The sequence below is a fragment of the Amblyomma mixtum genome, chromosome 8, assembly GCF_055824585.1.
Source record: "Amblyomma mixtum isolate Tamu chromosome 8, ASM5582458v1, whole genome shotgun sequence".
NCBI classification, from domain to species: Eukaryota; Metazoa; Arthropoda; class Arachnida; order Ixodida; family Ixodidae; genus Amblyomma; species Amblyomma mixtum.
In genome coordinates, this window is record NC_143019.1 from 131,573,626 (window position 1) to 131,597,722 (window position 24,097).

A 24,097-nucleotide genomic window follows, 5' to 3' on the forward strand; every position below is an offset into this window, starting at 1 on the left:
TTACTGACATAAAAGAAAAAGCCCTTACGTGGATTCACTTCTGAACACGGCCGCATTTGCACCTCTTTGCCCTAAGGTCGAGCGGATGTAATATACACAGCTAGACGTTTAGAGCTGCGTCTTAGTGCAAGGTATGAACAGATTCGAGTTTTGGCTCTAGGTATCTGTCAAGACATTGTGTGCGGCTTGATGGTTGGTTATCGCCAAAATTACAATTAATCAGGCCAACCTGCCCACCACTGCACTCTACGTATGTTTGGAGGGGCAGGAGCCACGAACGTCTCCACCCCGCGTGCGAAAGATGAGATCCGGCTGCTGACCGGCGATAGGGGCCACGCTTCATTAGTCGTTAACCGGAGGCATGAGGCGTAGACAAGTTCCTTAACAAACCACTTTACTTGGACAAAGAACAACGCCAAAAGGTTACAAAACAAACGCAAGCAAATTTAGAGTCAGTACACAGGCGGAACGCAAATAACAAGGACAAAATGAGGACGGCAACGACTATTAACCGGAAGAGGAAAACATCAGGGCGAGAACTATACAACAACGTTACAAGATCAAGGCAATATTGTACAAAAGAATAGGATTAGAAACAGCGACAGGACAAAGAAAAAGCGTTCGACTGCGGAGAAACGGTGGCTTAGCTGCGGGATGGCAAGGTCCGGTCGAAGGGAGTGTCGGACTGCGGATGCTCGCGGGCTGATGTGGTGTTGCGGATACGGGCGAACGTGGGCCACACGTATTCGGGGCCGCTGTCATGGCGCTCTACGCGTCAGACACCCGCCTAGGATCGCTTGCTGACCACTTCCCTGGCTGGCCTTACACACGTCCGCTCACCCCGAAATCTCGAGGACAACTGCCAGGCTCACGGTATTCCCGCCGCCATGTTCTCGTGGTTAACGAACAAACAAACAAACAAAAACTCAATGCACAGCGCGCCAACGATTTGCAGATGTTGTAAAAGGGGAAAAGAAACACGAAAAAACTGAGACGGAAACCGAAAGAAAGCCACGGTCTGAACGAGGAGCGATGCTAACTTGCGAAGGTCGGAAAGGGTGCCGGGGCGTTCAACCGACAGCTCCCCGTTCCCACAACGGCCGGGTGATAATTCTAGGAGGGGGCGGTAGCCTTGACCCTCCAGCGTCGCGAGTGGTCAGCTGTCCACGTGGGGAGCAAAATAGTCGCCGCCGCACTGCGACATGTTTCTAAAACACAGTGTCGCCTTGCCAACCGCTGCTGTAGAAGTAAAATACGTACAAGGCAGGCATGACTTTGTGACACAACCCCCCGGAAAAGAATGTTATTCCTAACACTCCAACAACAAAATACACTGCACAAATATCGTGCATAGACAAACGCGTCTTGCCGGGCAAGCAAACACAGATATAAGATGCGCAATTCACAGTCACCAGCCCGCGCACTCTCGTCAACTAATCAGTTTTCCTCGACGGGTCACAGGATCGCGCACTGCACACCTCCACAGTCACGCCTCAGTCACTGCAGACTGTTCTACACTGCACTTGCAATCGAAAGAGTTCGATACTGAAATGTTAAGCAACACAGAAACATCTTGCGCCGCATCGTCATCATCATTATCATCAACCTGACTACGCCCACTGCAAAGAAAAGGCCTCTCCCACGTTTCTACATTAACCCTGTCCTTCGCCAGTTGCTGCCACCGTATTCCCGCAGATTTCTTAATTTTATGCGCCACCTAGCTTTCTGCCGCCCCCTGCTACGCTTTCCTTCTCTTCGAATCCACTTTGTTACCCTTAAGGGCCAGCGGTTATCTTGCCTTCGCATTACATGCCCTGCCCAAGCCCACTTCTTCCTCTTGATTTAAACTAGTATGTCATTAATCCGCGTTTGTTCTCCCACCCACTCCGCCCGCTTCCGATCTCTTAATGTTACACCTCTCATAGTTATATCCATAGCTCGCTGTGTTGTCCTTAACTTAAGCTGAACCCACTTTTTAGCATTCACGTTTCTACCCCATACGTGAGTACCGGTAAGATACACCTCTTGTATCCTTTTCTCTTGAAGGATATTGGTAAACTGCCATTCATGATTTGAGAGAACCTGTCATATGCGCTCCACCCCATTCTTATTCTTCTAGTTATTTCCCTCTCATGATCCGGATCAGCTGTCACTACCTGCCCTAAATAGACATATTCTCTTACTACTTCCAACATCGCGCCATCAATTGCGAACTGCTGTTCTCTTGCTAGACTGTGTAATATTACTTTAGGTTTCTGCGTGCTGATTTTTAGCCCCACCGTTCTGCTTTGTCTGTCTAATTCATTGATCATGCTTTGCAGTTTATGTCCTGAGTGACTTAGCAAGGCAATGTCATTAGCGAATAGCAGATTACGTACGTATTCTCCAATAACTTTTATCCCCAACAGTTCCCATTTCAGGCCCCGGAAAGACCTCCTGTAAACAGGCAGTTAAAGCATAGGCGAGATCGCGTCTCCTTGCCGGACACCTTTCCTTATTGGAATTTTATTGCTTACTTTATGAAGAACCCTGCTGAGAAAAGTTCTGTGATGCAATAACCTCATAGATCATTCATCATAGAATATCATACAATCTGTATGATATATCATACAATTCGTATGATATTCTATGATATCTCTATGATGACTGTATGATTTTAAAGAAATGCAAGACATTGAATGATAATTTTCTATGATTTGTATGATAAGTCTATGATATTAGTATGATAAACTGTATGAGCTTATTGCATCATACAACTTTTTTCAGCAGGAAACTATGGTAGCTGTGCCGCATGACATTCTGAAAACATAGGAAAACAGGCCAGACAATGTGAGGAAAAGAAAAGGACTGACCACCTTGGCGAAAAGGAGCGTCGGAGCTCTTGATAGCCTAGGTTGCGGTGAGCGTAATTAGTGCCGGACTGTTGTATTCGTTTAGTACGGAGCTGAGTGAGACTTCACCGTACCTCTTTGTGTGGAACTTTCCACACAAAATCCCCCCCCCTCCTACTTCGACTGTGAGGCAGTTGGCTTGAGAGATCGCTTAAGTGGCGCATGCGAAGTTTTCGCGCCTTTTCTCTGCCGGCTGTACAGCCGACGCGTCTGAGCAATAGTCCTCCACTTCGCTGACATTACTGTTCAGCATGTTCACCTGAGCCGTCCCCGAGCTGTCCTCTACTCTGACCGCTCCGTCGAGCTCGGCCCTTGGTTCTTCGACGACATCAAAGTCGTCGCATTCCCCTCGTTGCAGCTCTGTCAGCCTCTCAGGAACCGCAGCAGCACCACGATCCTTTCGTATCTGGAAAGACTGCACCCGTGTTCCGTTCTCTAAGTCAGGCGGTGCTGTCGCCACCATTGTGACGTCTGAGGGAGGTGCCTGCGCTAGGCTGAATTGCTCTTCCAGCATATTCGTTTCAGGCGCTTCCAGACTCACCTCTACCCCGATTGCACAGCCGAGTTCACAGCGTCGTCCCTTGACGATACTGAGCCCCTTCGCTTGGAATGTATGCTCCCTATGCGAGGGAGGTGTCGGTAAACGCACCTGACCTGCTGAAGATGTCACTTCTGCTTCTGCTTTGGGGTCGCATCCCTTTCGCCGGCCTCAAGCACCTTCCGTGCTGTCTCACATCTTACTTCACTTTCACTAAAAGCCACATGAGGACCTGCGCTTCTGCTATGCGTGCTCCTTGCTCGGAGAGCCTCAAGCTCTTTCTCTATCTCTAGCACCCTGCGCGCCGAGCGCACTTTGTCTAGCGTGTCCTCATGACGACGGCGCTCATCCTCCTCGCGATGACGCTCTCGTTGCGCTATCCGTTCGTCGCACACAAATTGGCGAAGGGCTGCTCCCTCGAGATCCAACTCCTATCCGCGCCCCAAGGGGCTCTCTAAGTCCTCCATCGCGCCAGCTGTTCGCGGCTTTCAATTGGGCCTGTACGTCAAGCCTGTTTTGAACCACACGCCTCCCGGTCAGGGCTAATCATGGCCAGCAAGTTCTGTCCGCAGACGCCAGTGTGTCTCGACATTGTGGGCGGCTTGATGGTTGGTTGGCATCGAAATTATATTAATCGGGCCAACCTGCCCACCAATACACACTCCGTATGTTTGGAGGGGGCGGAGCGACAAATGTCTCCACCCCGCGTCCGAAAGATGAGATTCGACTGCAGACCTGCGATAGGGGCCAAGATATAAAGCTGAAGCGCACAACCAGACGAGCAAGGCGAAAGAGACGAGAGACAAACGAGCGCCAACGCTCAACAGTTTATTTTGCGCCAAGCCTCATCAGCGGTTGACCGGAGGCATGAGGCATAGACTAGTTCCTTAACAGACCCCTTGAATTGGGCAAAGAACCATGACAAAAGGTTACAAAACAAACCCTAGCAAATTAGCGTCAGTGCACATGCGCAACGCAAACAACATGAACAAAATAAGGACGCCAACGACTATTAACAGGAAGAGGAAAAAATCAGGACGAGAACTACACAACATCTTTACAAGATCAAAGAAATACTGTACAAAAGAATTGGACGATAAACCGTGGCAGGACAAAGAAAAATAGTTGGAGCGAGTGGGGTGAAACCGTGGCTTAGCTGCGGGATGGCAAGGTCCGGTCGGAGGGAGTGTCGGGCTGCGGATGCTTGCGGGGCTGTAGGGTGTTGCGGATACGGGCGAACTTGGGCCATGCGTCTTAGGGACCGCAGTCGCGGCTCTCTACGCGTCAGACACCCGCCTAGGCTCGCTTGCTGACCACTTCTTTGGCTGGGTTCACACACGTACGCACGCACTGAGATCTGCAAGCCAACAGCCCGGCTCGCTGTGTTGCAGCCTCTACGTTCTCATGGCAAATAAACAAACAAAACTTCAAAGCACAGTGCGGCATCGATTAGCAGATGCTGAAAAGGGGGGAAAAGAAGCAGGAAGAAACCGAGAGAAAGGCACGGTTCTAACGAGGAGCGATGCTAACTTGCGAAGGTTGGGAAGGGTGCCGGAGAATTCAACCGACTGCTCCCCGTTCCCATAACGTGCAAGCGCTCGCTACCCGGCGATAATCCTAGGAGGGGGAGGAGTAGCCTTGACCCTCCACCGTGGCCACTGTTCAGCTGTCCACGCGGTGGGCAAAATCGTCGCCGCCGCACTGCCACATGTTTCTGAAAAACAGAGGCGCCTTGCCAACCGCTGCCTTAGAAGTAAAATACGTACAAGCCAAGCACGACTTTGTGACAGTATCTTAACGACCGAACCGTACACAGGCTTTGCAATATTAATCTTATAGCATCAGAAACTTCATCAGGAAAAAACTGGGGTGTCGTGCAAGAAATTCGCCCATTGGCTGGTGCGAAGTGACGTCACCAGATCGGAAGTGACGACTATACATTTCGTATCGTGATTACGTCCATGTCGCCACCTCTGGGCAGCTTTGGGGAAACATCAAACCATTCCGTAAGAATGATTTGATGTTTCCGTAAGATCTTCTTCCGTAAGAGTGAACCTGTAACTGGTGGCGTTTTTGTTTTCTCCACTCAGCATATGACACTTGCCGCTTTACGAGCTACAAAGGAAGGCTGAAAGAACTCACGCCAGAATGATCACAAACTCTAATAAGCCCCCCAAGACTTCCATTGGCCGGCTTGGCGTTGTCTCAGAAAAGGTCGACTGCAGTCAAGAAGGCAGGAGCATAAGCAGCGACGCGTCCCGCAGTGCACGTACACGGAACACGCATGCCGGCGGGGAAGGCAACCAGGAAGTGGCGCATGGCGTAGAAGCGTCCGTCCCTGGCGAACACGGCGCAGGACAGGCTGAGCGGGGCATCCAGCCCGGTGACCAGGGCCAGTCTGCCGCCGGCCAGCAGACGCACGGTGGGCGGCGGAGGGGAGAACCGCACTCGGGACAGCCGGCGCTGCAGCGGGGTGGGTGCGAGAGCGTAGATAATAGTTCGTTTGGCTTGACCGCATCTGTGCATTTTGTACAAAGTCAAAGAAAAATTATGCGAAAACATTGCTAGTTCTCCTACGAGAAGAGCCGGTGGCGTGTATGTGTACTTGCAGATGGTAAAGAAAATCCCAGCGATTGCAAGAAAAAGACGATGAATTCATCAAGCGGCCGTATCACGCACACAATAAGCCGAGCCCCACAACTTCCGGCAATCTATTCATGTCGTTTGTCTGTATATACTCGCCGCTGGCGGACCTTTATGTGGCGGAAGTTTTCCCGATATTCGTCTCAAAATTTTTGTCGACAATTAACTCAAGCTTTTTGTCGCACAGTGTTCGGGTTGGTGGTCGTAAGATTTGATCGTTGCTTATAGCTTACATGTGCTAGTCAAGTGGGAGGCTAGCTTGCGACAGGGATTCGTACCGACGACATGTGCAACGTTCGTCTGTGTTCCGTCCCACACTTCCGTATGAAAACTCAGATGCAACCGTTTGTCGGACAGCGCTCCGGGTGGTGTCATAAGCGTGTGTGCGCATATGGGTGGTGCAGTTCTACATACGATGCTTTCATATTCTCTTAATTAAGTGTCTGCTGAATTTTTCAATCCTTTTAGGTAGTCCCCCATCATATCGAATGTAACAGGTAGAGGTTGATCGTGTGACTCAAGTGAACAAACAACGCCTATCATGCGATCATTGATCGTATTCCCGATTCGCCGCTTTGATATTGCCACCCCGTGTGAAGAGATTCAGTGATATAATTTGTATCTACACAACCAAGGAATAATTGTCGGCCTAGCAAGCGCATACAAAAAAAAAGCATCGCAGCGACCGCCCTCCGGTTAGTATGAGCTCGCTGGAGCTTTTGAGGAAATTTCGCCCATTGCATTAGTACGCTTTCTGAACCCACATTCGTGATGTATTCTCGGAGTTCTCTGCCGAGTCTAGCAATTTGCCCACACGTATTCCGAGCCCTCAATAGGCTCTTCAAAGCGACACAACTGCGTTTGACCATGTGTTCAATTCCACTTCCTCGATATATGTAATTGGTTTAGATTGTGATCCCACGCTCATTTGCAATGCATAAATTTACCTTTCCATTTTTCTCCTTTTGCAGTTTACCTTCCTATTCAACAAACATAGATTTTTAAAATAATAAGACAGCAACTCAGGAAAACAAGCTACAGAAATGCCACAACATGTAATACCTGTTCGTCATTATCTAGTGTTAGCCATTTTGAAACAGCCTCCATCAGGTTTCAAAACACCATGAAGGTGTTTTGAAACACTAGATAATGACGAAGAACAGTTTATTAGAGGTTGTGGCATTTCTGTAGCTAGTTTTCTTGAGTTGCTGTCTTATTATTTTAAATCTATGGTAGCTGAATGGGAAGGTAAGCTGCATACTTAAAAGCGGGTGTTGGAATTGGATCTAGAGTGGCGCCAGTGATAAATGATATTTTTCTGTTTTGTTGACGGTCGCATTCAATAAAATATTTCAGGAATGACGCTACGAATTTGTCGTTATGTCGGTGACTTCTTAATTTCTATTGAAAAGAAACTAGCTTTTCTAGGCGCATGACTGATGTAATAAAAGTATTTAAAGAAAATGCTCTAGGTCTGGAGTTCACCACTGAGGTCAAGGTTGTTAGCAAGCTGCAATTTTTAGATCTGAGTTTGAAAGTTGAGACGGGACGTATCTTTTGGGGGTACCTACCAAGGGTGGCCAAACCGTTGTTGAATTATAAATCGCATCATTCCAACACAGCTAAAACAGGAATTGTGGTCTCATCTCTGTTGTCTGCATTATCAAAATCTTGTATCCATAAGCCAATGAAAAGCTTCAATGAGCAAATTAAAAGACTCAAGGTAAGTGGATACCCGGAGGATGTTGTGTTATTGGGCTGTAATAAGACAGCTAAAAAGCTTAAGAATTCAGCTCTGGTGCCTATTCTAGAAAAAGAGAAGGAAAGAAAGGAGTTCGCTATTCTTCCTTATGTGCACCCTCTGCCACATAATCTTAAAAAGTAGCAATAAGATATAACGTAGAGGTTTCTTTTTCTGCACAAAAGAAACTTAAAAGGGTTTGTGCGATTTTGTAAAAATAAAGGCTCTGCAACTAAAATGATCTGAAATAACGTATGGGGTCAAGCACGTAACGAAGTATGTGCCATGCGCAGAAAGGATAGTTTATAAAATCGCACTGTCATGTGATCAAGTGTATATCGGGAAGTCTGGGCGATGCATTAATAGGCATTTAAAAGAGCATACAAATAACTTGGAGGCTAATAACTCTACTAATCTCGTTGACAATGTCCGTAACTGCAAATCTTGTTTTCCTTCCTAGCACTATTGTTATATCCTGTACAAGCACCCGTCCCGCTTGGCACCTGACATTATGGAAGCCTACCACATGAGGAAGAAACAAGGTTGTGCGTTAGTAAGCTATCTATATTATTGTATGATAGTGAGGCTGCATGCCTTGATGCCACGTAGCAACACGGGCTTGTGTCTGCATGCTTGTTGACAGGTTGGCCGCTTTTTTGTATATTGTGTGGCTGTCATCGAATAAACTTTAAGTTGTTAGTCTGCGCTCATCCCGCTTTTCTTCTACTGCGGTCTTCGTCTTTGCGCTGTTTACCTTTCAATATGTTCCTTCAACTCAACCGTTTAGCTTTCTTGCTGATTCATGCCCAGCTGTTTGTCAAAACCTCCACCTTGCCCAGACCTAAGGCCTACGAAGAACGCTGGTATTAGGGCCTTTGGTGGCGCAGCAAACTGAGAGCTTGGCGGAACTCCATGGTTGCCCAGGTGCTTCGTTAAAACTTGCAGCAAGTTGTATGCACAGTGCTCACCGGTAGTCGGCAGGGCGGTGGCAAGGACGGCTGGTGAGGCAAGCAGCGTAGCGGACGAATGGGAGTCGTCACGAAACTGACTTGGCAGTCGTCTTTAAGCGGCACATTACTCGTCATCGTCGTGGACGCTTTCGAGCGTGATTTAATCTAATTAGGTGAGGTTCTGTCGCATCTACACGACGAGGTCCAGGAACATCTGGAGGTCGGCAGCGGGCGTTGCCGGATCCTCCAGGATCGTTTCTAGATAGACGACAGCCTTCGTGATTAGGGTTCGCAGGAACCCCAGGGACATCTGAGTTTGTTCATGATTGTGGATAGGAGGAGCCAGACGTTGAATTCCAGGTTTCGGCGCTTAAGATATTATGGAAGGACAAGAAAAGGACCTGGCAGTCTGGCATTTGCTACTAACGGAATCCAGAAGCGTCGAGGTCGTGCACGCTGGTGGTGGCTCGAGCAACGGCGGAAATTTGTATTTATTTTCAGCAGCCTGCACCCTCGAAAAATTCCGCTGAGCTTCCGATCCCTACTCCAGCCGCCAGAGGGCTTCTAGCCACCCTCAAGAAGGACCACCCACCGACACCCTATCCAGCCACCACTTCACTCCACCCGCCAGAAGAGGCGCCCGCCACCCACCTCTCTCAGTCTTCAATCTCCATAAATATTCTCTCATGTGTGTGTAGCCTATGCTTAGAGTAATATCATTTATTACAGCAAAAACATCAAGGCAATCCTCGAGCTCAAGTCCACCTCAGCCACAGCTTTCCCTTGTCATGTTTCATGATCGCCCTAACAGTTTTTGGTTTTAAAGCGTGAAGAGGCCACAGATTGGCACAAAGCAGAATTTAGCCTAAAGGTTACAGAAGTTTGTAGAGGCCACAGATTGGCACAAAGCAGAATTTAGCCTAAAGGTTACAGAAGTTTGTATATCAAAGAAGAGATCGCAGATTGCGGTCGGAAAAACAAAAGCGCTGTATTGGTCTTCCTGCTTTTCCTGCCGCGCGTTCGGGCGAAGTGTGGCCTGCAGAGTTTTCACGTTTTGAATTACTTAGGGCGCAAAGACAGGACGAAGGTATAAAAACAAAGTACGAAATGTTTCTACAATAGGACGAGTTTCGTCCTGTGTTTTTCTACCTGCGTCCTGTCTTTGCACCCTAAATAATTCATAATGAGCCATGACCAACTAGCCCAGCAACAAGTTTTTTGCATGTTATAACCGCTCGTCAAATGTCAAGCGATAGCTACAGGATCCGAACATGAGAGTACAGTATGATTTGCCTCCCAACTAGTTGGCCCTGAGGTGCCGAGCTACGAGCGTGACGTAACGTCCGCCATATGTGAAGTATTCGCAAGCATTCCGGAGCGAACTACGTCATTAGCTGCCTGACCATGCCAACTGCAGGACAAAGGCATCTCCCACATCTCTACAATTAGCCCTGTCCTATGCCAGCTATCCCCTCTAAACTTCTTAACCACATTCGCTTACCTCACTCCTTGCCGACCCCTGAAACACTTCTCTTTCCTCGGTACCCTTAATGACCAGCGGCTATCTTACCTTCGCGTTGCATGCCCTGTCCAAGCCATTTCCTTCCAACTGATTTTGACTGGGATGCATTAGCCTGTGTTTGATCCCTTACTGACCTTACCCTCTTGCCGTCTCTACAATCGACTGCAAATCATGACCCAAGCTTCGAACCTCCGCACCACTGCCAAACAGTTTTAAGACCGGCTATAAACTCTAGAAGGATGAAAGTCCATACGCGTTCCACTATCGGTCTCTGAACTGTCGAACACATCTGCCGCCATTAAGTGGTAGCGTTAGCGCTCAGCACAAATGGATATGAATGGAATGATGGAGTAATTATTTACAGATTAACATTCCACCCAAACTGAGGCATACGGCTAGAGGCCAGCTATACGGCTTTGAGCAATTACTTTATGAATAAATAATTAGTTAGTTATCCTCTTGTTACAAATTTATCCACGTTATGGGATGTCCCTAAACAGAAGACCAATAATATTAATAGAGTAGGCTAATGTGAGTAAGGTACGCAAAGCTGCGTAGTAATCGGTGCTCCGCACCTTCCATTCGACGGTAGATCCATCTGGAGGCAACGTCACGTGTTCTTCGAGAGCCAGGGCCACCTCCCGGGATCCGTCGGTAGCGCTGAGCACTGTTGCCGTGGGGGAAAGATAGCTGAGATGCGAAGCTCAGCGTGCACTAACGGGAAGCGCAAATCTCTGACTTAATTGTCTGTCCACACAGTGCTAACCAGACATTCGCGAAAAGCTGAAAAATATGATGTAATGTGTCGAAAAGCACGGCATCAAGCCGGCGGCCCGATGAGATGGTTCTTAAGATACACAGAGACATGCAAGCGTTGGCTACAAGGGGGTGCTTACCATCACACGCAAAAATCTTCACGTACGCCCGAGTGCGTTGCTTGGACTGACGCCAGTGGCGCGGAGATTTGCCCGCTGGGCCCAAGACCGTGCTACGGTGGCTGCAAGGCATCTGCTACCGTCATCAACCGCGACACAACGCGCGCAGTGGTCTACTTTCTAGTAGGCAACGCTCCGCTCAGCTGGCTACAGTCCAAGCAACGCACTCGTGATAAGTTTCGCGGGCGGAGTACGAGGCGAAGTATTCGCGTAACGTTCGAGGCAGTGCTGCAGCTCGAGGCATGAACTAGTTTACGGCTATGTTGCCCCAGCGCTGCGCCGCCTTCTATCTACTCTTCAGAAGAGTACTCCTTATCTCGGCGCTGGAACAGGAGCAATTATACCTGGCCGCAGGACCCCATTTCAGGCTCTGTGTTGGGTATTATTGCAACAGGGCTGCAACATGCGCGATATCCGTCAGTGAGGTGACGGACGAAGACGAACCGCAGCTACGCGATCACGTATGTGGCATTGGTCGGTTGGCGGAAAGAAACAAGTTAACAGCCTGGTAATGAGTTATTTCCATGAGTCCACATGGTGGGTTAAGGAGAAAGCAGTGCAAGGGCTCCTGTTTAATCGTGAGCGTTCCGATGGCGACGGTCTAAGCACACTTTTGAGCGGTGCGCAGTCTGCCATTCTCACTTTGCGTGTGCCGTCAACACGGACAATAAAATCACTTATATAAGTACTTCTTGGTCTTGGGTAGAAGGAGGTATAGCAGTGGAAAAGCAGGAGCGGTTCTCATTAAAAGAAACTATAGAACAGTGTAGAGAGAGACACAGACTTTCGAACCTGCTAGCGAACGTTACAAACAGTATTGCGTCAGTCCCGATGGTATATCTCAGAGAAATACGTGCACCATATGGCAGTAACGGAAGTATATACAGCGCACAGACGTGGACAAAAGTGGAGAGTCGACAGAGCCATGGCTCCGGCTGCAGGGGCGACTGAGGCACCGCGGCTGTGCTATCTTGCGCCGCATGCGAGATTACCCTGAGTGGTGACAAACTTCGCCCTCGCTCTCGCGCTGGTGCTAATCATCTACGAGACATTTCTGATGCCACGTTCAGCTGCTCTCCTGCTGACGGTCGCGACGAAGGAAATCGCGCATCTTCAAGGGTCCAGAACATGGCACTGGGCGCATTCGTTTTTCAGTCCCGGACTGTCCGGGACTTGCGAACTCGAGTCTGGCATATGCTTTTCTCGGGCAGCCCGAAAGCTCCGCCCACTAGTCAGAAAGCCGCCCGCATCGCGATAGCAAAGGTTCGTTTTTCGCAGGGGCCAGTCCGCGGTTTACTCGGGGATGCGGGGAAGGCGACACACGACAGCTGCCCGGAAAGTGAAGCGCCGCGCTGGCAGCCATATTGAGTTAAACTCTGTGGCATTTTGCGCACTTTTCGTGTTCTTGGAGGACGATATCGTGCGTTAAACCTTCACATGAGCTCCGTAGCTGGTCTCTGAGCCATCCTAATATTTTTGTTTTTGCATCTTCGTCTTATTTTCTTGCCATCCGCTACACATGAGCGCGCATTCGGAGCTGCGAGCGCGTACTGTTTGCTGGTGTAGTCAAGAGATTCTTGTTCACTTGTTTCGCAACATGCCGTCTGCGCGTTTGTATGAAAGCATCGCCGGTGAACCACTCATATTCTGCAGAAGATAGTGCATGTCAACACTATTGCGAAGGCTTTTGTCTGTCTGCCTATCGTTAGCGAGTAGGGCTACTTTGTGCGAACTTCCTGGCGTGCAGTGTCGGCGAGCATACCCCCGAAGCTGAGATCTGTAATGCACCTGCGCTAAGCTGACAGTGTGGCCTCCAAATCGACTGAGTGATCGTGATTGAAAGCACGGCGTTGCTTCGGCGCCGTGGTGTCCATGGCTTGTGTCGTCTGCTAGTAGATTAGAGCAGCCTGGTACGGTAACCGAGGGGGAGCCCTGCTCCGGTGGCGAGTCCGCAAGCAGCCCCTGGCAAGTAGGTCATATGGCCATGACGGTGTTTCCTGCCAGAGCGGAAGCCGAGACCTGTCAGCAGGTAGTACGGGACTGGAAAATCGAATATGCACACTGTCGCTCAGTAGCGGAGCAAGCGGGCGGAAACGCGGCCTCAAGCCATTGCACTCCTGAGTGGAAAAGGCCAGTTTAATTTTATTTGCTGGAATGTTGCGTATTTTTTACACATTGCAGATAGAGTGATTTGTTTTTACCACAGTTGCCAACTCACCTGCAGGATGTTTTCCTCTTCAAATGCATCTTATAGCGTGTTCCCTTCGGCGATCCGGAACAAGCTTTTTTTCTCAAGGAACCAGAAAGCGCATTTTGAAAGGTCCATTTCGATTCACATCCTCCGTTCTGATTGGCTACCGCGAATTCTCGACCTATTTTGTGTTCATTCTTTTACTCCACTTCGTGTCGACAATCAGCAGCATAGTAGCCGAACGTCGCGCTGGGAATGTATCAAGCATAAGCCACCGCGCGAGAAAGTTTGTCGTCGCTTGGGGCACTCTCGCAAGAAGGTCGTGGCGCGCGATCGCAGAACGGTGGTGCGGCCCCGCAGCCGCTCCTGCTGCCGGAGGAGCGACCGCTCCACTTGTGCCCACGCCTGTATATGAGCGCAGCGGTTATTTCATTAGGGTGTGACAGGCCTGTGTAAATTTGTTTCTCTTTGATCAAGAGAGGAGAAGGTCGTCAAACTGGCGCAGAGCAAGAGGGCATGTAGCGTGTTCCAATCAGCGATCGAGACCAGGTCTTCGAACCAACGAAGCAGCGATATATCCGTCGCAGTCCAATCTGAACTCAGGTCCTGGATCCAAATCACCCACTGAAGCATGCTCTTCTCTTTCGCGCATAGTAAGAAAGCTGGCTCCGGATGGATGGTTGGAATGTGTCATTAGGCAGCCGGACTGCTTGAACAGACATACGAGTGGGATCCGAGTCGATGATGTAGGTGAGCTGCCCGTACAGGACCTCTCCCAGTCCTACGGAGCCATCACCCGTGGCTCCCCGTCGTACGTACACCAGCGCCTGTATCTTGTTCAGGAATCGGTCACGGTCGGCCACGGGGCTCAACTCCAGCGACAACGCGTCGCGAAGCACCTCGGACGAGCTACGGGGCCAACCTGCACTGAACCGCGCCCACACGTGCACAGCTTGAGATTATGTTTAATGCGAGAGGAGGGTCACGAGAGCGAAAACAACTCCCCGGAGGAGTCGGCGTCTGTGTGAAGCCGTTGTGTTTTTTCAGAAAAGCTCATATTTTTCTCTAAACAACCTCGACGCGCAGACGCAAAGAGGACAGTCTATTTTGACTCAAATATTTTTACTAAACCAGCCCTTCGTGACGTATGCACATGATATTGTTCGAGATTATGATTCTGATACCTCATATTCAAGTCAGCAGGATGGCATTGCTTTGTCATTGACTGTCTGGGCCTGTTGCTTTCTTTCCCGAGGAAAATTGTATTTGTGTGAGGAGGCTTCAATAAAGAAGAAAGAAATGCTAGATTAGTGCCACTATGTACATTGAGAGATTGATTAAGCCGCATTAGTGTTGAGTATGGCAAGCGTAGTGGATGTGTAAGCAACGCTTTCGCTCTGAAAAAGAAACTATATGGTTTGCCAAAGAGATTTCATTTTGGCCTATTTCTCTCTGGACTGGATGTCAGACCCTTAAAAGTAGTTGCACTTTGGTAAAGAGACTTTCAGCGCTTACGTTCAAGAGAAAACCACGTTTAATGAGATAAATCCAGAACCGGTCTGCCTGCATCATATGGCGTTTCATGACGTGACTGTAAAGAAAATCATAGGCCAATTACTGGTCTGATTCATTGTAACGAGAGTGGTCTCTTTCCTTCTGCTTCGCTATGCTATGTTCTGTAAGCGCAGTGGGGTGCCTATATATAAACGTGGCCACGTCAGGGTGAATAATTTGGAAAGCGAAGCACTGTTGCTTCACCCACAATATGTGTCGCAAAGGTCGACGGAGCTTCCTGACTAGTTCGCACTTTTTTTTTTGTCCACTTTATTAGATAGAGTCCCATACAAATTTCCTCTCATCATGCAACCATATGCGCTTAAAAATATATTTCGTGTTTCTTTCGTTCTTCGTCTCATGGTGTTGTTTGAGCAACTTACACGTGAATTCGGTAAAATGGAAAGTTGCACTAGTTTGTACTACGACACACGACGACGGCGGTGTTCTTCCTCGGAGTTCAGCTCTGCGCTCGAAACATGCGCATACGTAATAGACACCATAACGCCTACGGGAACGTGAAGGCCTCTCTTGGGTTAATATCTCTTTTGTTTGCCTCCGACTGCCCCTGTTCAATGTCTTCTTCGATTTGTCGTTTCATTGAATGTCGATATTTTTTCAGTCAGTCAGCTGGAGTCCTGTTAGCCATAGCAGCCAGCTGAGACTGAGTATTTAGTGCGGGCTTCACAGATTTCTTTCTTATATCACCATTGTTGCTCTGCTTAACGTTTGTACGTTTTCTGCTGCTTCATTCTTGCCTCTGTGTGCTTGTTTTCTACCATGAGTCCTTACCAACATATCGAGCCTGCCATTCTTGCAAGTATTCCCACTAGCTACACGCAAGTGGCCCTAAATGCACTCCTGGGCTCGCTGGCCATTCACCAACTGGCGTGCGCATGAAAATGTTTACTTTGCTCACTCCTGGATACGTGCTCATTGTGTTAAACGATGTGTTGGGAAAACAATGTCCTCCATATATTTGTGGCTATTATCTTGAAGAGAAATGCGGGCAGGAAAAACATGTTCGCAGGTTCCACGGGTCATTTCACCTCTGAGCTTGACGCTCACGAACGAACCTGACGCGACTGGAGGAATGCAGATCTCTCAATTGGAAAGCAAGGCGCGAACAGGGCCGACCCACCTAAGCCGTCGGGGATCTCCTCTACAGCGTAGAGGTTCTGCCCGCGTATCTTGTGCTTCCGCCGCCACGCGACCCGCATCCTGTTCCGGTCGAGCTCGTCATCCGCGACGCTCAGCCGGAGGACCAGCCGCTGTGTGCTGTTGAGCGGTCGCAACAGCCAACAGCTCCACTCGGTGCGGTTGAAGAGGTCGCACGGCACCGCAGATGTCACGCTGCTTTTTCCTGCACTGGCCCTGAATATAAGGGTGGTGTAATTCGTTCGCTACAATAAGGAATGAGCACACTATATCGCAAAATAAACGAGTGCTGGTGACTGAGCATAGAACTCGGGAGTGTGGAAGCTAAGCCTTTCACTCCATTTTGCCCCCCCCCCCCCCCTCCTCCCTCAGCCCATGAGAAAAGTGTACCCCCCCCCCCCAACTACAGCCTCCAATCTGCATCATCCAGAACGTCTACACCTGACATTAAAGAGGCCACCACCTACCAGAGAAAAGGCTTCCGTCAACGAATCGACAGTCGCACACACCCCCGCCCTACGGAATCCTCTGAGAAGAGTCCACCACGCACCCACCTACACTCATCACCCACCTCTAGAAGGCCAGGCAGCATCATAAAAAAAAGAGACGGCAAAAGTAAAGACGCAATAGCAAGGCGACCAATGTAAAGCGAAAAGCACAAGGCGTCTGATGTCGCAGTTTTGCCGCATCATTCCGTACGATGGTCCGACAGTTTTATATGCGGCGGAACAGCTCGCGCCATTCTACGTGCTTACCCATCCGTGTACAGTAAATATGGAAGGAGAACCCGCGCATTTTATGTATATTCATGTTTCAATGAATTTGAAATCGGTGACACACATACCCCTGTTGAACAAATTAATGCATTTATACGGTCATTTGTGTAGTCAAATGAATGACACCATGTGCTTTTTGTATGCTGCCCTTGTTAGGCAATTCTGTAATAAAACAGCGCACGGACACATGATAAGAAGGGAGAGAAGACACGCAAGGCGCTGACACACATCAGCGCCGTGTGTGTCTTCTCTCCGTTCTTGTCCTTTTTCCTTGCGCTATTTTATTACAAGATGCATAACCAACTCGCCCAAACTGCCATTTTATTAGACAATTCATTGGGTAAATTGCTCTTGCTATATATGTAGCGCCGAAAAGATAATTCAGTTGCAAAAATGCCTTGTCTGGTTTGTTTTTTATGTGAATTGATTAAAATACCATCTTCTTCATACACTATACACTTTTGAGCCTCGTTGCTTTGAGACATGCATGAATTCCACATCTAAATCTGTGCTATTTCAGTTTGAACATTTATGTGCTTTCTTTATTATCTTACTTTAATAATAATAATTGAGGTCGGTGTCGTGGTTCTTGTTTAATATCAAAATTTTTGTGTCTTTATCTGCAAAAAAAAAACTATTGTAAATGCTTTTGCGTACAGTGTGTTAACATATGGTATTACTATCTTTGCCTTTTGCACGGATCGTTGGATTTGCAGGGTAGACAACATTTTAAAGAATATTCTTAAAAGCGTCGCCTATAACATACCCATTTTGCCAGCTTAAAATATCTTCCGTGAACTAGGCCTCCCGAACTTCAAATCATTGTTCATTGATGCAGTTGTCCATAAGCATTATTGGTCCAGTGAATTTAAACATGAATATACCCCGACGAGATATCTCAGAAAACATAACCGTTACAATGTTCCTTGTTCAAACATGAGGTGTGGTGCGGCCAGGCGTTGCGATTATGTGCCGGCTACTTTCAACAAACATCCTGATGAAACCTTTACGGCTAGTTCCAGAGGCAAGCTGAGAGAATTACTGAAGAATGAACGCTAGGGTTTTAGGTTTAGTGCAATCTGTTTCGCCTTGTCAGATTCGGCGCCTTCATGCTCCTTTCTGTTTTGTTTTAATTGGGCTTACTAATTTTTAGTGCGCTCTTTTTGATATTTATTGTTATTTTGTTTTCTTTGTCTATATACGCTCCATTCATGCTTTTCAGTCACTATGTATTTTTTTAGGCACGGTCCTACAAGCCATCTAAAGGCTTGGACCGGCCTGTCTCGTCTGTATTGCTATTGGAGGTGACAAAATAAATTATTATTATTATTATTATTATTATTATTATTATTATTATTATTATTATTATTATTATTATTATTATTATTGTTACACCTTGATCACTACTCATTTCGTGTTATTGTTTTGATATGTTGTGTTAATATTATGCTCATATTTCATGTTTGTATTGCACGTCCGCCTGCCGACTTTGCCGGGCCTAGTCCCTCAAGCCACTAGAGGCTTTGACAGGCCCGTTTCTTTATTATGTATATACTATGTGCAATAAAAGATTATTAATAATAATAATAATATTATTATTATTATTATTATTATTATTATTATTATTATTATTATTATTATTATTATTATTATTATTATTATTATTATTATTTATGACCACTGATACTGTGGTCATATTTCAAGTTTATATTGCACGTCCGTCTGCCGACTTTGCCGGGCCCAGTCCCTCAAGCCACTAGAGGCTTTGACAGGCCCGTTTCTTTATACTGTATATACTATGTGCAATAAAAGATATTATTATTATTATTATTATTATTATTATTATTATTATTATTATTATTGCTATAATAATAATAATAATAATAATAATAATTTTATTGCCACAACACATGGTGATACGTACAAACTCGGGCCTGTCAAAGCCAAGGGAGGCTTGCAGAACTAGGCCCGGCAAAATAATATTAATATATTAATATAATACTAATAATACTATAATAATACTATAATATTAATAATACTAATAATAAATGTTTTATTGCACATAATGATACATAGTTCCAGGAGCGGGCTTGTCAAAGCCAGCAGTGGCTTGAGGGATTAGGCCCGGCTATGTCAGCGGACGAGGGTGCAATAATTCATATCGGCATAGAAAAAAAAAGTGTTGAATGATGGTTAACAGTTGGGACGATTAATATCAACATGTGGTGAACCGCACACACATATACAAAAAAAAACATCAAAACAGACAACGCGTACAGGTTACAGAAATGAGAACATACATTTTACTTTAACAAAGAACCAAGCATGCTTTTTAACACATTTTTTGATGTTACCGAAAATACCTCATCTGGCAAATCATTCAAAATTTTCGGCACATAAGCACACGCCTAGCTTCGCTGAATCTTGTTGAAGATCGCGGAACAACAAAACGAACACTGTTACGAAGGCTTCGGGCGGCAGTGTAACATATTTTAAATTCACTAAACCAGAGATGCCGTAAAACCACAGTTTTACGAACAGATTCCAGAAGCATGGAAGACGAAGTGCAGAAAAGATGTTAGGATTAGCGATTGCTGAAGTATTGTAGGCTATATTTCCTAATATGGTCTTTAACAAAGAATCAACACGGTTTTGCCATCGAGTGGAACAAAAAGCAAAAACAGTGATCCCATATCTGAGAGTGCTGTAGACTAGACCATGCGCAATAGTTTTTTTATTTGAAACGGAACGACAGATTTAATGTAGAAAAATAACCAAGCAGCGCTTCTAAGCTTATTGCAAATATGTGATAGGTGATTGTGCCATGACACATCAATACCGAAGAATATTTCCATGTATTTCACCGAGTTCGTGTAGGCGACCGGCGTGCATCGACAGGGATGACAATTGTGGCTATGTAGAAAAACTGCTGCGTTTATTACTTTTAATTTTAAAGGGGATCTCAAGCAAACAAGTTGGGTTTTTGAGGCGTTAACTTTTAAACAGTTATCACTGAACCAGGTCATGGCTTTGTGGACACTATTCTGCAGATTAAGGATGACCATGTCATAGGAAAAATGTTTTGAGGGCAAAACCGTGTCATCGGCGTACTGAAATAATAGACATTTTTAGATTACGTGCGTAAAATTATTAATAAATATGTTGAAGAGTAAAGGTTATAGTATAGAGCCCTGAGGTACACCAGCCTTCAGAGGAAGTTTACCGCTTGCGTTTTTAATCTCGTCTAAAACAGCCATTTCAGATCGCTCGGTGAGATAGTTCTTGAGGACATCGTAAAATAGACCTCTGAAACCGCTAGAATAGAGTTTCTGTAGAAGAATTCCGTGATGAACTGTGTCGAAGGCTTTAGATATGTCTAGAAACAAATCAACGGAAAACATTTTGATCAAAAGCCGGAAACAGTTCATCCGAGAATTCCTCCAGAAGGGCTACCGTACCACGTTCAGTAACGAAACCGAACTGTCGAGACGACAGAATCGCAAATTTTTCAATAAAGGATGACATGGTTTTCAAAAGAAATTTTTCGATAACATGGGAAAGTATGGGCAACATCGAAATGGGTCGATAGTTCTTCATGTCATCTTTTTGTCCTCCTTTGAAAAGCGGCTTAACTATCGCAGTTTTAAGCTCTTTCGGGATGCACGCGGTATCAAGAAAGCCGTTTAACATGAAGAGCAAAATATTGGATATCGCTGCAAAGTTCCTCTGTAGTAGACTAGCTGATAAACCGTCAATACCAGGAGGCTTATTGCGCTTAAAGCTGAAAATTATTTCATAAAGTTCATTTTCTGAAATTCTAGGAAGAAACGCGGATGCTGGGAGTGACGGCCTGACACGAGGATGCGTTTTCGGAAGGAAGTGCAAACAAATGGTTGAATCTATTTGCGACCTCGACCGAATCGCCTGGAAAAAACGAAACCGGGGAAAGGTTTGCAAGTGTTTTTACCACGAGGGTGGTTTATTAGGGAATAGGGACCATGTTTTTCCGGCATTCCTTGACGACTGGCGAAATTTTTGGAAAAAGAACTGGCGTTTCTTGGACCTTATTAAAGCTACTACCCTATTTCTTGCAGCCTTGTACTCTAGACGTAGGTTTTTATTTTTTGGGACATGTTTACATCGTTTCCAAAGCATGTCTGTTTACATCGTTTCCAAAGCATGTCCGAGCACTTCAGCATAGAATAAATACTACGCAGCCGAAAAAGATTATCTAGCAGCTATCCGCGACGCAAAGCACTCTTTTTTTCCGAAATGATTTGCCTAACATTCTACGTCACAGCCCAGAAAAATTTTGGAAAATAATAAACCCCCAACAGCCCCGTGAAGTTATTCTCACTAACGAATGTGATGAAATAATCGCAGATACTGACAGTGCAGACATGTTTAATCACGTATTTTCATCTGTATTTACCAAGGATACCGGCCTACTTTCCGCGTCTACCCTTCCCAGAAACACCAAGAATAACATGCCGGCCAAAACGTTCTCTCTTGATGGTATCGCTTCCCAAATTCAAAATATTAAACTCTCATCATCAGCCGGCATCGACGAAGTCAACTCGAAAGTGTTAAAGAATATCAAACATACCTCTGCAAAATTTTGTGCCTCATATCTTCGCAGTCATTGTCTACAGGTATTTTGCCTCACGACTGGAAGGTGGGGAAGGTCGCTCCCGTCTACAAATCAGGTAATAAAAATTCCCCTTTGAATTATCGTCCCATCTCACTAACCAGCCTGCCGTGCAAGATCATGGAACATGTCATATACTCGCAGATCATGAACTTCTTAGATACTACAAACTTCTTTCACTCTTCACAACATGGATTTAGGAAAGGATTTTCATGTGAAACACAGTTGGCACTTTTTCTACATGACCTGCATGCAAATCTTGACTGTAACATTCAGACTCACGCTGTATTTTTAGATTACGCTAAAGCATTCGATAAAGTATCCCACCGACGCTTCCTGCTAAACCTTTCCCTCTTAAATTTACACCCACATGTCTTAAGATGGTTAGAACAGTTTCTTACTAATCGTACTCAATCTGTGCTCATAAACTGCCAGTCGTCTCGCCCCCTACCCGTAACCTCAGGCTTCCCACAAGGGTCCGTCCTTGGTCCTCTTCTTTTCCTAATATACATTAACGATTTACCCTTGAATGTGTCTTCCTCAATTCGCTCATTTGCTGACGACTGCGTCATTTATCGTACAGTAACTAACATCTCAGACAAAAACGCTCTTCAGACTGACCTTAACAGTGTACAAGGATGGTGCGACCAGTGGTTAATGACTCTTAACCCTAACAAATGTAAGCTCATGTCATTCACCCGAAGTCTTAGACCTTTTCGTTCTGCTTACACAATAGACAACCTAACAATAGAATCTGTGCAAACATTTAAGTACCTAGGCATCACACTATCAACTAACCTATCCTGGAATGCGCACATTGTGAACATCATTTCATTGGCCAACAAAAAACTAGGTTTCCTCAAACGCCACATACGCCATGCACCAAAATACTTAAAATTACTAGCATATCAGTCACTGATAACACCTAAACTTGAATACGCATCAGCCATCTGGGATCCCCATCAAAACTATCTGAAGGCTAACCTCGAACAAGTTCAAAATCGCGCTGTTAGATTCATTCATCCCACATACTCATACATCAGTGTATCGTCTTTAAAAGCTGAAATTAACTTGTCACTTCTTTCCCATCGCCGGCGCATTGCTAGTCTCTGCCTTTTTCACAAATTCTTCAACAGTTCATTGCACGAAGCACCCTACATCGTACGCCGCATGCATATATCCCAGCGCACTGGTCATCCACTTCAAGTTGTTCGTCCACGCTCCCGTACCACTGCATTTTCGGCCTCGTTTTTTGCCCGAGCAGCATCCGACTGGATGGCCTTTCCCACCAAGTCGCATCCATTACCTGTCCATCAAGATTCCACCAAGAGTTAATGCAGCTGATGTTAGAATAAACCAAACCTCATGTTATATCCGTAGCCCCACCCCTTATGTGATATCCCTGAATAGGGGTCTTTAAGGAAATAAACTGAACTGAACTGAATGTCTCTGTATGAAATGGCATGCATTATGTCCGCAGTCAACCAGTTATAATCCTTTCTACGTTTCTTAATTACGACGCGCTTGGAATTATCTTCGAACTTCTTTATTTGTTTAAAGAAGATGGTTTAGACTACTTGCGGGGAATTGGAATTAGGGCCATCCAATTAAAACTGCTAATTAGGCTATCTAAGACCTTCCGGTTGATTACAGTAAGGTAAATTAAGTTATTGGGTGTGGTGGTTCGCTGAGCATTTGGCAGAGGAAAAGAAGGTGATGAACGGCAAACAGCAAGATAGTGGTCCGCAAAACGTTGCAAAATAACACAAGAAGCAAATGAGTAGTTGGAGGTTCTTAAGGCGATGTGGTCTAGACACGACGTTGTTAAATGGCCACCAGCTATTTCGTCACGGCTGGGAGCTGTTATCACATTTTTAACACCTTACGATGACAGGAGGGACAAATAGTCGGATACGGAGCGCACTGCAGGACACAAGGTATTTATATTCAGGTCTGCTACTAAGCATAGTTCTTCCACAGAATTCCATGACCGCAGCAATTCCTCGAGTTCCAACAGAAAACGGGTAACACTGTTGCAAGGTGGCCGATAAAAAGCTACGAAACTCAGACATCGAGAGCCACAAGTTATCGTTAGCGCCAAGCATTCGGCACGAACAAAGTTCACGTCAATGGGTGCAATCTCAAACGTGTCTCTTACAAAGATTACATTATTAGTATTATTATTATTATATGGTTGTTGTTTTTGTGATTGCCGTTGACACTGCGTGGTAGCCGACGGCTGTAGATGCATTGAGGCATGTCTAAGCGCGCAATTTACAGGCCTAAAGTGTCCGGGCGCAAAGAAAGCATTTTGAGGATGCTTACTAATGGCTAAGAGTACCGCTGCCTAGAACTGATTACCGCTTGAGTTCACATCAGATAACGGCTGGCAGCCGGTGCTCGTCAGACTTATTTCGATGAACTGGCGAGAGAGCCGTGAGCCAAATATTTCACTAGATGCGACCCGGGACTGGCAGCTTTCCACTGGGTGAATGTTAGACTTGTGGCACAGAGAAATAAATTCCTAAAGAGCCGAAACTTGGCGAAATC

General features: G+C 46.3%; 1 protein-coding gene across 1 annotated transcript in view; it reads right to left on the reverse strand.

Annotated features, from left to right (window-relative positions):
- The window catches only part of LOC149334466 (uncharacterized), a 48,949-nt gene that overhangs the window by 19,107 nt on the left and 5,745 nt on the right, over positions 1–24,097 (reverse strand). The window contains exons 3-6 of the mRNA XM_089556249.1: positions 16,107–16,339; positions 14,136–14,333; positions 10,861–10,952; positions 5,703–5,892 (exon numbers count right to left, since the gene is read on the reverse strand). Coding sequence (XP_089412375.1) covers positions 5,703–5,892; positions 10,861–10,952; positions 14,136–14,333; positions 16,107–16,339 — 713 coding nt within the window. The remainder of the gene's footprint in view (positions 1–5,702; positions 5,893–10,860; positions 10,953–14,135; positions 14,334–16,106; positions 16,340–24,097) is intronic.